Source organism: Rhinolophus hipposideros, assembly GCF_964194185.1.
Source record: "Rhinolophus hipposideros genome assembly, chromosome: 10".
NCBI lineage: Eukaryota > Metazoa > Chordata > Mammalia > Chiroptera > Rhinolophidae > Rhinolophus > Rhinolophus hipposideros.
Window position 1 is genome coordinate 50,200,615 of NC_138056.1, and position 11,483 is coordinate 50,212,097.

The 11,483-nt window shown below is 51.0% G+C and overlaps 1 protein-coding gene across 1 annotated transcript in view; it reads left to right on the forward strand.

The window, feature by feature from the left end:
* The window catches only part of MYO7A (myosin VIIA), an 80,752-nt gene extending 72,808 nt beyond the window's left edge, over positions 1 to 7,944 (forward strand). Inside the window, exons 43-49 of the mRNA XM_081062335.1 lie at positions 752 to 839; positions 988 to 1,094; positions 3,721 to 3,906; positions 4,335 to 4,451; positions 5,549 to 5,632; positions 6,531 to 6,650; positions 7,290 to 7,944. Coding sequence (XP_080918461.1) covers positions 752 to 839; positions 988 to 1,094; positions 3,721 to 3,906; positions 4,335 to 4,451; positions 5,549 to 5,632; positions 6,531 to 6,650; positions 7,290 to 7,379 — 792 coding nt within the window. The 3' untranslated portion in view covers positions 7,380 to 7,944. The remainder of the gene's footprint in view (positions 1 to 751; positions 840 to 987; positions 1,095 to 3,720; positions 3,907 to 4,334; positions 4,452 to 5,548; positions 5,633 to 6,530; positions 6,651 to 7,289) is intronic.
* The last annotated feature ends 3,539 nt before the right edge of the window (positions 7,945 to 11,483 follow it).

Sequence of the window (11,483 nt, forward strand, 5' to 3'; positions counted from 1 at the left end):
CTCACCCTGCCCCCACACACGTACTTTACAGGTTTGATTTGACTGGTCCCCCAGCTGCCATGCAGAGGCCAATTAACCCTTGAAATAACCCTTGAAGAGACAGTGATCATCCCCAGCTAATAGATCACAAAACCTGGGCTTGGAAAGGTTAACTTACCCAAGGTCACACAGCAGGGACTTGGGTCTCGGTGGGTTTGACTCCAAAGCACACGCCCCTGCCACCATCCCACGTTGCCCACCCCACTTTCTGTCCACGGCAGTCAGAGGCCCAGCGTTAAAGCCCCTTCCCACGGGAAGCGTTCTCTGACCAGCTCAGGCAGATCAGGTTTCCCTTCTGTCCCCGTCCCCTCTGCATTCATGTCTGTCTCCTCACTTCACGATGGTCCCTGTGCTGGACACTGGGGACGCACAGGAGATCTCAGTGAGGTCCTTGGCCCAGGCTGCTCAGAGCCTGTGGAGGAGCAGGACATGGGTGCTGGAGGACGTCCAAAGCAGGGGCTGGGCCTTGCTCTTGGCCTTTTTCCTGCGCCTTAGGGCAGGGAAAGTACATCTTTGCCGGATGACTGAATGCAATGACTGTCACTCTCGGCAGGCACAGCTGGTGCAGGGCGGGCTGGTACACGGCGCCCCTTCTGGTGCCAGTGGGAGGCTTTCTGGAGAAGGGGCCCCCGGGGAGGCTTCGGGTGGGAAGGTCGGAAACCTCAGTACTACTCGGACTGAGACGAGTGGACTGGAACGGCCGTGTCCTTAGGTCATCAGCGTCCCTGAGAATGACTTCTTCTTCGACTTTGTTCGCCACCTGACAGACTGGATAAAGAAAGCACGGCCGGTCAAGGATGGTAACGTGAGGCTGGGTCCTGGGATCATCTGAGGCTCAGAGCAGGGCAGGTGCCATCTCACGGCCACACCGCAAGGCCTCCCTGGGTGGGACCCAAGCTAGGGGCTGGTGCTGGGACCCTCTGGGTGACTGAGTGCCCTCGGCCACAGGTATCGTGCCCTCGCTCACCTACCAGGTGTTCTTCATGAAGAAGCTGTGGACCACCACGGTGCCAGGGAAGGACCCCATGGCCGATTCCATCTTCCACTATTACCAGGTGAGCTCCCAGCACCTGTCTGCTGTTGCCTCCACGCCCTGCACAGTGGCCTGGTGAAAGCAGACACCTGCTGTCCTTGCCAGGGGAGGGGCCTGTGACAGCACTGCCCCCAAGAGACTCCCGCTGGGGCCCTCAGGTTGTGGGGTGGGGGTGGTAGCCCAGCCCTCCACCCTTCTCCTTCCCCCCTTCTGTCCCTCAGGGGCTGGATAGTTTCCTCCGCGCTCCCAAGCCCGCGTGCTCAGGCCCTTCCCTTGGTGAGGGGCTGTCCTCTGAATCCGAGGGCCCGCTGCTGCACTGGAGGGTAGCCAAGTGTGAATCTAAATGTTTGCCAGCACAGACACGAGCCTGCGGGAAGTGGGAGGAAGGCTTGCATGTTGAGCCTCTATTATGTGTCTGACACGTTCCCCTCATTCTGTCCTTCCAACAAACCCCAACAACTAGGCTTGTTGTTCCCATTTTACTGAGGGAGAAACTTAGAGTGATCAAGTGATGTAATGAGGATCACAGGGCTGATGGAACTCGGGTTAGATTCCAGGCCTGCGTGACTGCACACTCAGTGAACTTTTCTGAGCTAGCTGGTTTACCATTCTGTGTGAGAGACAAACCAGCACGCTGGGAAGGGCGGGGGAGCCAGGATGGTGGCCACCGTGGTGGAGAGAACCTGGCCTGGCAGTCAGAAGGGCAGCCCTCATTCAAACCTGGCATCTGCCTGTCCCCCCCACCCCCCACCCTGTGCACCCATTAGAGAATGGCACCGCCAACTACCAGTTTCCACAAGGCAGAAACCCTAGTCAGCCTTGACATGTCCCTCTCCCTCACCTTCCGTGTCCCACATCATTTACCTGACAACTTTACCTCCTGAATTTCTCTAAAACGCATCCACATCTCTCCATCACCACTACAAACTTGGTTAGTCCTCCATCTTCTCTCATCTTCTCTCCCGCTTCTGTTTTTGTCCCCCTTCAATCCATTCTCCACAGGGTGGTCATCATACTTTCTAGACCCTCTCAGTGGCTTCCTACTGCTCTTAGGGTAGAACCCCAAATCCTGACTGTGGCCCTGCATGCGGGTGCCACTACCTCCTCTGCTGCCTTGTCTTGTACCCAGCACTCCTTTGCTCAGTTCACTCCAGCTACATTTTTCTACCACGTTTCCCAGAAAATAAGACCTAGCCAGACCATCAGCTCTAATGCGTCTTTTGCAGCAAAAATTAATATAAGACCCCATCTTATTTTAATAGAAGATGGGGTCTATAATATGATATAATATGATATGATATAATATAATATAATATAATTAATATAATATAATACCAGGTCTTATATTAAGTTTTGCTCCAAAAGACACATTAGAGCTGATTATCCGGCTAGGTCTTATTTTCGGGGAAACACGGTAAATTCTCAAGTCCACCACAGGGCTTTCATAATGTTCTCTCTTCTGGGATGCTCTTCCCTCAGTTCTTTCCCTCTTTGCCTCCTGAGCTTTTAGATGTGAATTCAATCATCTTATCTTAAGGGGTCTTCCTTGTCCCCAAGAGTAGATCAGGTCACCTTGTTTTATGTTCTCACAGCAGAGAACAGTTCCTTCAACATTGGAATTATACATTCATTTGGTGTGATGATTGATATCTGTTCTTGCCTTGACTACAAGTTCCATGGGAGGATATATGTTGTTGCTTAAAGGGCATGGCTCATAGTAGATGCTCAATAAATATTTTTTTGCTTGATGGGTAGGTGAATAGGTGAACGGGTGACTGTGAATGGATGGGTGGAAGGACTGAAGGTGAATGAGTTGTTGGGTGGATGGGTGTGTGGGTAGGTGGGTAGGAGGATGGGTGGGTGGATGGATGGACGAATGGGGAAATGGATGGGACATGGATGCGTGTGGGTAGACGCATATGGCTGGGTAGGGAGATGGATGAATGGGTATGGACGGGGAGGAGGTGGTGGGTGGGTAGGTGGATGAGTAGATGGGTGAGTAGATGAAAAGGTGGGTGGATAATAATTGACTCAGGTGTCTGATCTGCAGTGTGTCCTCAGGCCAACCTCAGTTTCCCTATGCTTCACATAAGATAGCTGTAAGGCTGCAGGAGCCTGTGGGCAGCACTGGCCCTTTAGAGGCTTCTTCTTTGCTTTTGAGTTACAAGAGTAAGTCCTCATTCTGTTACTCTGCTTCTGGGTCTGGAAGTTCACAATGGGGAAGGGGATGACGCTGCTGATGAAACCAGCTGGTCTCAAGGGAACACTATGGAAGGAGGCCCGCCTGAGAGGCTTTTCCCAAGGAAGGACAGATGTGGGAAGTCAGGGGAATAGTCTCAGGTTCACCAGCTGGTCACTGAGTTTCTTCATCTTTGAAATGGGGCTGCTCACCTCCCGGACTGTTTGAGGGGAAATGACATCATATTCACATATTGCTCTGTTTTCAAACTGCAACATGCTGAATCTGGGCGGGCAGAGTTGCCTTTTCCCTGTACTGTGCCATCTCCCCTTGAGGAGCATGCCAGCTGAGCCTGAAGAGGTGGGTGGGCCCCCAGGTGGAGTAAGGCAGTAGACCCCGTCTTGGGGGGGAGAGAAGGAGCCCCCTTCTGCAGGCCCCTCCCCACCTGTGACCTGCTCTGTCCCTGCAGGAGTTGCCCAAGTATCTCCGAGGCTACCATAAGTGCACGCGGGAGGAGGTCCTGCAGCTGGGGGCGCTGATCTATAGGGTCAAGTTCGAGGAAGACAAGTCCTACTTCCCCAGTATCCCAAAGCTGCTGCGGGAGCTGGTCCCTCAGGACCTCATCCGGCAGGTGTCACCTGACGACTGGAAGCGGGTGAGCATGGGGGAGGCACTGGGAATAGGGTCCCCCTGCAGTGGGTTTCTGGGTACCCCAGGGGTGAAGGGGGCAAGTGCTGGCCAGCAACCCAGGGAAGTGTCTCCTGTGGTCTGTATGTGATAAGGTCACCCTCCCACGCTCCCCTCCACTTGCTTTTGTCTCCAGTCTTTCAGGCAAAGATTCAGCTGGTCAGTAATTTGCCGTCCTGATTATGATGGTGACCTGACTTACTTGATACTCTTTGGCCTGCTTGCTTGGGGGAGGGAAGGGAGGCCAGGAGTCTACTAACTGGGATAAAGTGGGGAGCCCCTCATGGCCTCCAGGACCCCACCCTGTGCCTAGCCCATGCCAGCTTGACAGCTGCTGACCGTGCAGATGGGGCAGGAGTGACAGCGGGGGAGGACTGACTCCCCCTCCCCCTGCAGTCCATCGTCGCCTACTTCAACAAGCACGCAGGGAAGTCCAGGGAAGAGGCCAAGCTGGCTTTCCTGAAGCTCATCTTCAAGTGGCCCACCTTTGGCTCAGCCTTCTTCGAGGTGAAGGTAAGCTGTGGGCAGCTTCTCAGAGAGGAGGAAGGGGCCAAGGAGAGGGGACGAGAAGGCACAAAGACTCCTCCCCAGGATTGTGGCCTCTGCTGCCTGCCTGGCAAGGAAAGGAGGGAAGCTCCCTTAGGTGTCTTGGCTAAGTGCTGAGCCCTGGGCTCAGTCCTGGGACACAGAGTGTCCAGAAGCTCAGCCTGGCAGGGGAGGCAGCTGTGTGAGCAGGTCGGAATCATGGAGAATGATCTGTGGGGAGCTCTCGTCAAGGCGGCAGAGCCAGGGAGGCCCACGCAGACTGGAAAGGCTAGGAAGGCTTCCTGGAGGAGGCAACACCTGATCTTCCCAGGGAGATCCTGGGGAGAGTGTTCCTGGCAGAGAGACTAGCATGAGCAAAGAAAGACCCAGAGGTGTGAGAGCTCAGGCCTGGACAGGACGAGCACATACGGTGTAAGGTGAGCAGACAGCAATGAGAGGCAGTTTGGCAAGCAGGCGAGGGGCGTGGGTTTCCTCCTATAGCTGGCAGCCAGCCTTAGAGGGTTCTGATGGGGCCAGAAGCCCATTCTGACTGCAGGGTTGGGGGTGGATCTGAGGGGCATGACCAGAGGCAGGAGAATAGTGAGGAGGCTGGCATGAGAAGATGAGACGATAGGTCTGGGTGGAGAGGAGAGGAAGTCCTTGTTTCACACCGAGGATGGGAGGCCTTTGGAGAAGCGTTGCTGTACAAGGAACACAGAGGTAGAAAGGTAGCTGGAGGCATGCGTAAGGTTCAAGGAGGGTTTTTAAAGACGAGCGACATTTGGGCTGACAGGAGATAGCAGAGATTCTTAGAGAAGCCGGAGAGAAGCGATGAAACTGAGTGGAAGAGGGGGTCGTTTGGGGACCCAGTAAGGGTTCTGGCATAGAACTGAGGGCCCAGCAGAGGTGGAAAACATGAGATCGTGGCAGGGCTGCCAGCAACGCTGTACACCTGGCACCGAGTAGGTTGCAGGAAAGGTCAACTTAATCCTAGCTGGGGGCAGCACCATCATTCCTGCCCTAAATACACACAGCTTTTCCTGCTCCGGACCCCCCAGCTGATGATTTCTGGCTTTCTCTACTAGCAAACTACGGAGCCAAACTTCCCTGAGATCCTCTTAATTGCCATCAACAAGTATGGGGTCAGCCTCATCGACCCCAGAAGCAAGGTGAGCAGTGACAGGGAAGAGCTGGTGGGGTGGGCTTCTCCGTGTACCGCTAACCAGAGCCCCTGCCAGCCACCATTCTCACTTCATCTGCTCGCTTGGCCACACACCTTGACAGGCTGTCTGCGTTTGCTCCACTTCCTTACCCCTCATCTGCTCCATCAAAATAGCTCTCCTAGAGTTATAACAAACACCTTGTTACTAAATCCAATGAACTCCTTTTAGTACTTGGCCTTTCAGCCTCATCAGATGCTACCATCCCCTCCCTCCTTCCAAAATGCTCTCTGCCCGTCTCGGCCAGGACGTCAGGCTGGGCTGGGGTAACTGCTGCTCATGTTTATGGGCCAGAGCCATCCTCACCAAGGGGGCCAGGAAGCACAATCCGCCACGTGCCCAAGAAGGGTACAACTGCACTGCTGGTGACAGGTGCCAGAGACCACGAGCTTCCCCTTGGCTTCATGTGCCCACGTTCCCAGTTTTCCTTATCTCTCCCTCGGTCCTTCCTCGTGGCCTTCTTCTCTACCCAGCCCATAAATATTGTGTCCCCCACGGTTCTGTCCTGTCTTCTTGTCTTGTTTCCTCAAACGTTCCCTGGACCAGCTCCTCCAGGACCACAGTTTCAGGTCCTTCAGGCCTCCCACGTTTCCAGTTCCCGTCCCATGTACCCAGCAGTCTCCTGGACTTCCCTGAGTGTCCCTCCAGCTGGTCCAAGGCACGGAGGGGCAAAGCACCTGCCTCCCGTGGCAGTTCCGTGGCAGCTCCTCTGGCCTCTACGCTCCTGCTCCTTTTCTCATCTGGGAGGCCGAGGCCTTTCCTAGTGGGTGGTGTCTGCGGGCTGGCGCTGAGGGGGGTGAGGCCAGAGGGTCCAGGCTGTGCAGCTTAAGACTCTCTGCTCCCCTAGGACATCTTGACTACTCACCCCTTCACCAAGATCTCCAACTGGAGCAGTGGCAACACCTACTTCCACATCACCATCGGGAACCTGGTGCGCGGGAGCAAACTGCTCTGTGAGACGTCACTGGTGAGAGCCGCTTTCCAGGCCTGGTGGGCTGCTCTGCCTCACCTGCAGCTTCAGCCACTCTCCCAGCCCCTGGAACAAACGTGAGGAGTGCGTGGGTGGGGCTGGGGTCAGGAGCAAGGGCCAGGTCATCTGCGTTTGCTCCACTTCCTCACCTTTGCTCCAGGTAGTTTGAGGCTCAGCTTAGGTCTGGGGGAGGGGCTTCATCTGGGGCTGAGGAGCAGAGCCCTCATTCATTAACTCTTGTTTGGGTGCCTTCCGTGTCTGGGGACTGAGCCTTCAGCCCCTGAGTTCAACAGCAGAACCATTAGCAGTGAGGCCTCCTGGACTGAGCTCAACTTCCAAGACATAAGTCAATTGGTAGAGCCTTTGGAGTCACTCCTGGACGTGGGCATCCAGGATGTGAGGGACCCACAGACTAGGGCCTTGATGTCGGGTAAGAACAGCTTAGAACCTCAGATGGCTGGCTGGATGCGTCCCGCCCTCCAGCTGTGCAGCTGTGCAGACAGCCCAGAGAGGGCCAGGATTTGCCTTTGTCCAGGGTTCTGTCCACTGCAATGTCCTGGGAGTGGTGTTCTGGGTCTGAGAGGGCTGGCCCTGTCCCACTTTGTGCTCAGTTCATCTTCTTGCCACTGTTTCCAGGGCTACAAGATGGACGACCTCCTGACTTCCTATATTAGCCAGATGCTGACAGCCATGAGCAAACAGCGGGGCTCCAGGAGCGGCAAGTGAGCAGTGGGGAGGTGACGCTGGCTCTGTGCCGGCTCCCTGGGCAGCAGCTGGCTCAGGCCCATCAGCTACCTCTGCAGCGGGGGTAAGACCTTGGCCATCGGGCAGGGAGGCTGGGCCGGCTCGCCGCCAGTGACTGCACCAACTTGGACTCTGGCCCTTCTTCCAGTGAGGTGGCCTCACGGGGATACAGAACTCCCCTCCAGCCATCCCTGAGGCCCTTGGGTGGGATCTGCTCTTGGCTTGCTGTGGCCTCCCCAGTTGTAAGAGCCTGTGCTCCTTGGATGCTTTTCTTATCTCAGACCAGCCCTACCAGGTGACCTTCTTTGCCTTTTTATGCACCACTGGGACAGGGAATCAAGAGGACAACCTAGTTCTCCATACTGAGATCAACCAAACCAAACCGACCAAACCAAGAATGTTCTGAACCCTAAGGAACTGGTTTAATTCCCCCAAGGCCAGGGTCCTCAGCTGAGGATGACAGACCACTTTTATATATTGCAGTGTGAGTGCTGAGCCCCTGCTTCCCTGATCACCTCAGGGCATAAAGCATGTGTTTCACCTTCTGACCCTGGAGTGTCTTTCTTGGGGGTAGGGAAGAGGGAAAGGAAGAGTGTGTGGGGCCAGGAAAGGGCTGTGTGTGCGTGTGTGTATGTGTGTGTGTGTGTGGCCTGTGTAACCACTTCCTTGGTCTGTGTGTACAGGGCCAAGCTGGTCTGGGTTTGGGGGTAAGGATGCCTGAACCCAAGGTGTGCTTGAAAGGGGCTTCAAGGGTATGGTTGTGGAAAAGTGCTTGACACTGGCCTGCGAGGTGAGGACCTAAACATGCATAGGCTGGGAATCTAGAGGAGAGACTGGCTTCTAGGCCTTAACTAGGGCCAGTGGAGCCAGGGAGGCCCTTGCTTCCTACCAGAAACATCTCCTTGGCTGATCAAGAGACCACCAAGAACAATGCTCATTGGATTAAATCCTTACATCCAGTGGTTCCCTGTAAAACATTACTTTGTGACCAGGATGGAACCACCAAGTTTGGCTCTGACCTGGGAAAGTCTGGGGTGGGCACTGCAGACAGCAAAGGTATGATTTGAGGCGGTGGCTGCGGTGAGTGCCTAGAACAGTGACAATGGAGAATCTTGAGGTAGGTGTGCTTGTGATTTGGTTCAAGTTCCCCCTGATACTTCAGCCTAGCTAAGTCCTGCTTCCCCTCACACACTCAAGTGTCATAGGTCGTCTGCATCTAGATGCCCAAAAACTCCACAGGAACTGCTTTTCGGTGCTCCTCAGCTGCCTGTGTGGGAAGGGGAAGGGCTGGTTGTGGAAATGGAGGCCCCAAACTAGACAGTCTTGCTTTCTGGAATGATCATGTGGCTGTCTGAGACAACCCTGTCCCACCAATGGTTACACGACTCCACAATCAGCCCAGGATAAATCTGAGCCAGAAGGAAGGTGCTGCAGTGGTCTATCATTATATAGGTGGAGATACTGAGGCCCCAGAACCAACACACTTGCTTCAGATCACACCAGAGCACCGCCTAACCCAAACAATACACCCAAAGGCACACTTGGCAGGCACAAAATCCCGCTAAAGCAAATCCTGCTCCATAGAGGGAGGTCCAACAGCTCCTCCACTATAGTCACAGCCAGTCCTCACAACCAATCAGCCTGAGGATCAGTCCCTCCCACTGACATGCCAACAGCAATCAAGGCGCAACTACAACAGGAGGGCACACACAACCCACACAAGGGACACACCTGGAGCACCTGGCTCAGGTGACCTGGGAGACTGTGCCACTGGGCCCCACACCTCCTACATACACTCTACTAAGACCAGGAGACACAGCACTTCTACCTAATACATACACACAAATACAGGGAAGCACCCAAAATGAGGAGACAAAGAAACATGTCCCAAACGAAAGATGAGAACAAAGCTCCAGAAAAAGAACTAAACAAAGTGGAGACAAGCAATCTATCAGACACAAAGTTCCAAACACTGATTATTAGGATGCTCAATGAGCTCAGTGAGAACTTCAACAAAAAGATAGGAAACATAAACATGGAGATAGAAAACGTAAAAGAGAACCAGTCAGAAATGAAGAATACAATAACTGAAATAAAGTATACATTAGAAGGAATCAACAGATTAGATGAAGCAGAGGCTCAAATCAGCGATTTGGAAGATAAGGTAGCAGAAAACACCCAATCAGAACAGCAAAAAGAATCCATAAAATGATAGTTTAAGGGACCTCTGGGACTACATTCGCATCATAAGGCTACCAGGAGAAGAGGTAGAGCAAGGAATTGCAAACATATTTGAAGAAATAATGATAGAAAACTTCTTTAACCTGGCCAAAGAAATAAATATAAAAGCCCAGGAAGCACAGAGAGTCCTAAACCAGATGAACCCAAAGAGGCCCACACCAAGACTCTTCATAATTTAAATGCCAAAGGTTGAAGACAAAGAGAGAATCTTAAAAGCAGCAAGAGAAAAGCAGTTACCTACAAGGGGGTTCCCATAAGACTGTCAGCTGATTGCTCATCAGAAATTTTGCAGGTCAGAAGGGATGGGCACGAAATATTCAAAGTGATGAAAAGTAAGGACCTACAACAAAGATTATTCTACCCAGCAAAGCCATCACTTAAAATTGAAGGAGAGATATAAACTTCCCTGATAACAAAAAGCTAAAGGAGTTCATGTCCACCGAATCAGTATTACAAGAAATGTTAAAGGGACTTCTTTCCGAAGAAGAAAAGATCAAAACTATGAATAATTAAATGGCAACTACATATCTATGAACAATTACTCTAAACATAAATTGATTAAATGCTCTAATCAAAAGACATAGGGTGGCTGAATGGATAAGAAAACAAAACCATACACAATGTGGCCTACAAAAGACTCACTTCAGATCTAAAGACACAGACTGAAAGTAAAGGGATGGAAAAAGATATTTCATGAAAATGGAAATGAAAAAAAAATCTGGAGTAGCAATATTTATACTAGACAAAATAGACTTTAAAACAAAGGCTATAACAAGAGACAAAGAAGGAACCCAGTAATCCCACTTCTGGCTATTTATCCATAGAAACCCCAAACACTATTTCAAAGGGATATGTGCATTCACATGTTCATTGCAGCATTATTTCAATAGCCAAGACGTGGAGGGAACCTGGGCATCCATCAATGGATAAATGAATAAAGAAGAGGTGGTACATATATATAATGGAATATTATTCAGCCATTAAAAAAGAATGAAATTTTGCCATCTGCAGCAACATGGATGGATCTAGAAGGGCATTGTGCTGAGTGGAGTGAGACAGAAAAAGACAAATGCCATATGATTTCACTTATGTGTGGAATCTAAAGAACAAACTAAATGAACAACAAAAAAAAGAAACAGACTCATACAGAGAACATGGTTGTTAGATGGGAGGGGTTTTGGGAGGGTGGGTGAAAAAGGGGAAGGGATATAGAAGTACAAATTGGTAATTACAAAGCAGTCATGGGGATGTAAAGTATAGTATAAGGAATATAGTCAATATCGCAATAACTAAGTGTGGTGTCAGATGGGGACTAGATTTATCAGGGTGATCATTTCATAAGTTACATAAATGTCTAATCACTATGTTGTACACCTGAAGCTAATATAATACTGTATGTCAACTGTAATTGAAAAATTAAAAACTATTTAAAAAAATAAAAAATATATAACCAAAAAATTGAAAAGAAAGGCTTGTATCTAAATATTGTGGAACCCCCTTTTCATCCACAATGTATAAGTATGTCTCAAAACTCATATAATAATAAAACAAACTCACTACAAAATGGACAAAATATTTGAACAGACATTTCCCAAAAGAGATATGCAGATGGCAAGTAAGTACAGGAAAAGATGCTCAACATTATTAAACATTAGGGAAATGCAACTTAAAATCACAACGAGATTCCACTCCACATGTACTAGGATGGTTAAGATGGAAAAGACTGACCAAACCAAGTGTTGGTAATCATGTTGAAAGGGGAACTCTCATTCACTGCTGGTGGGAATATGAAATGGCACAACCGCTTTGGAAATCAGTTTGGCAGTTTCTTTAAAAAGTTAAACA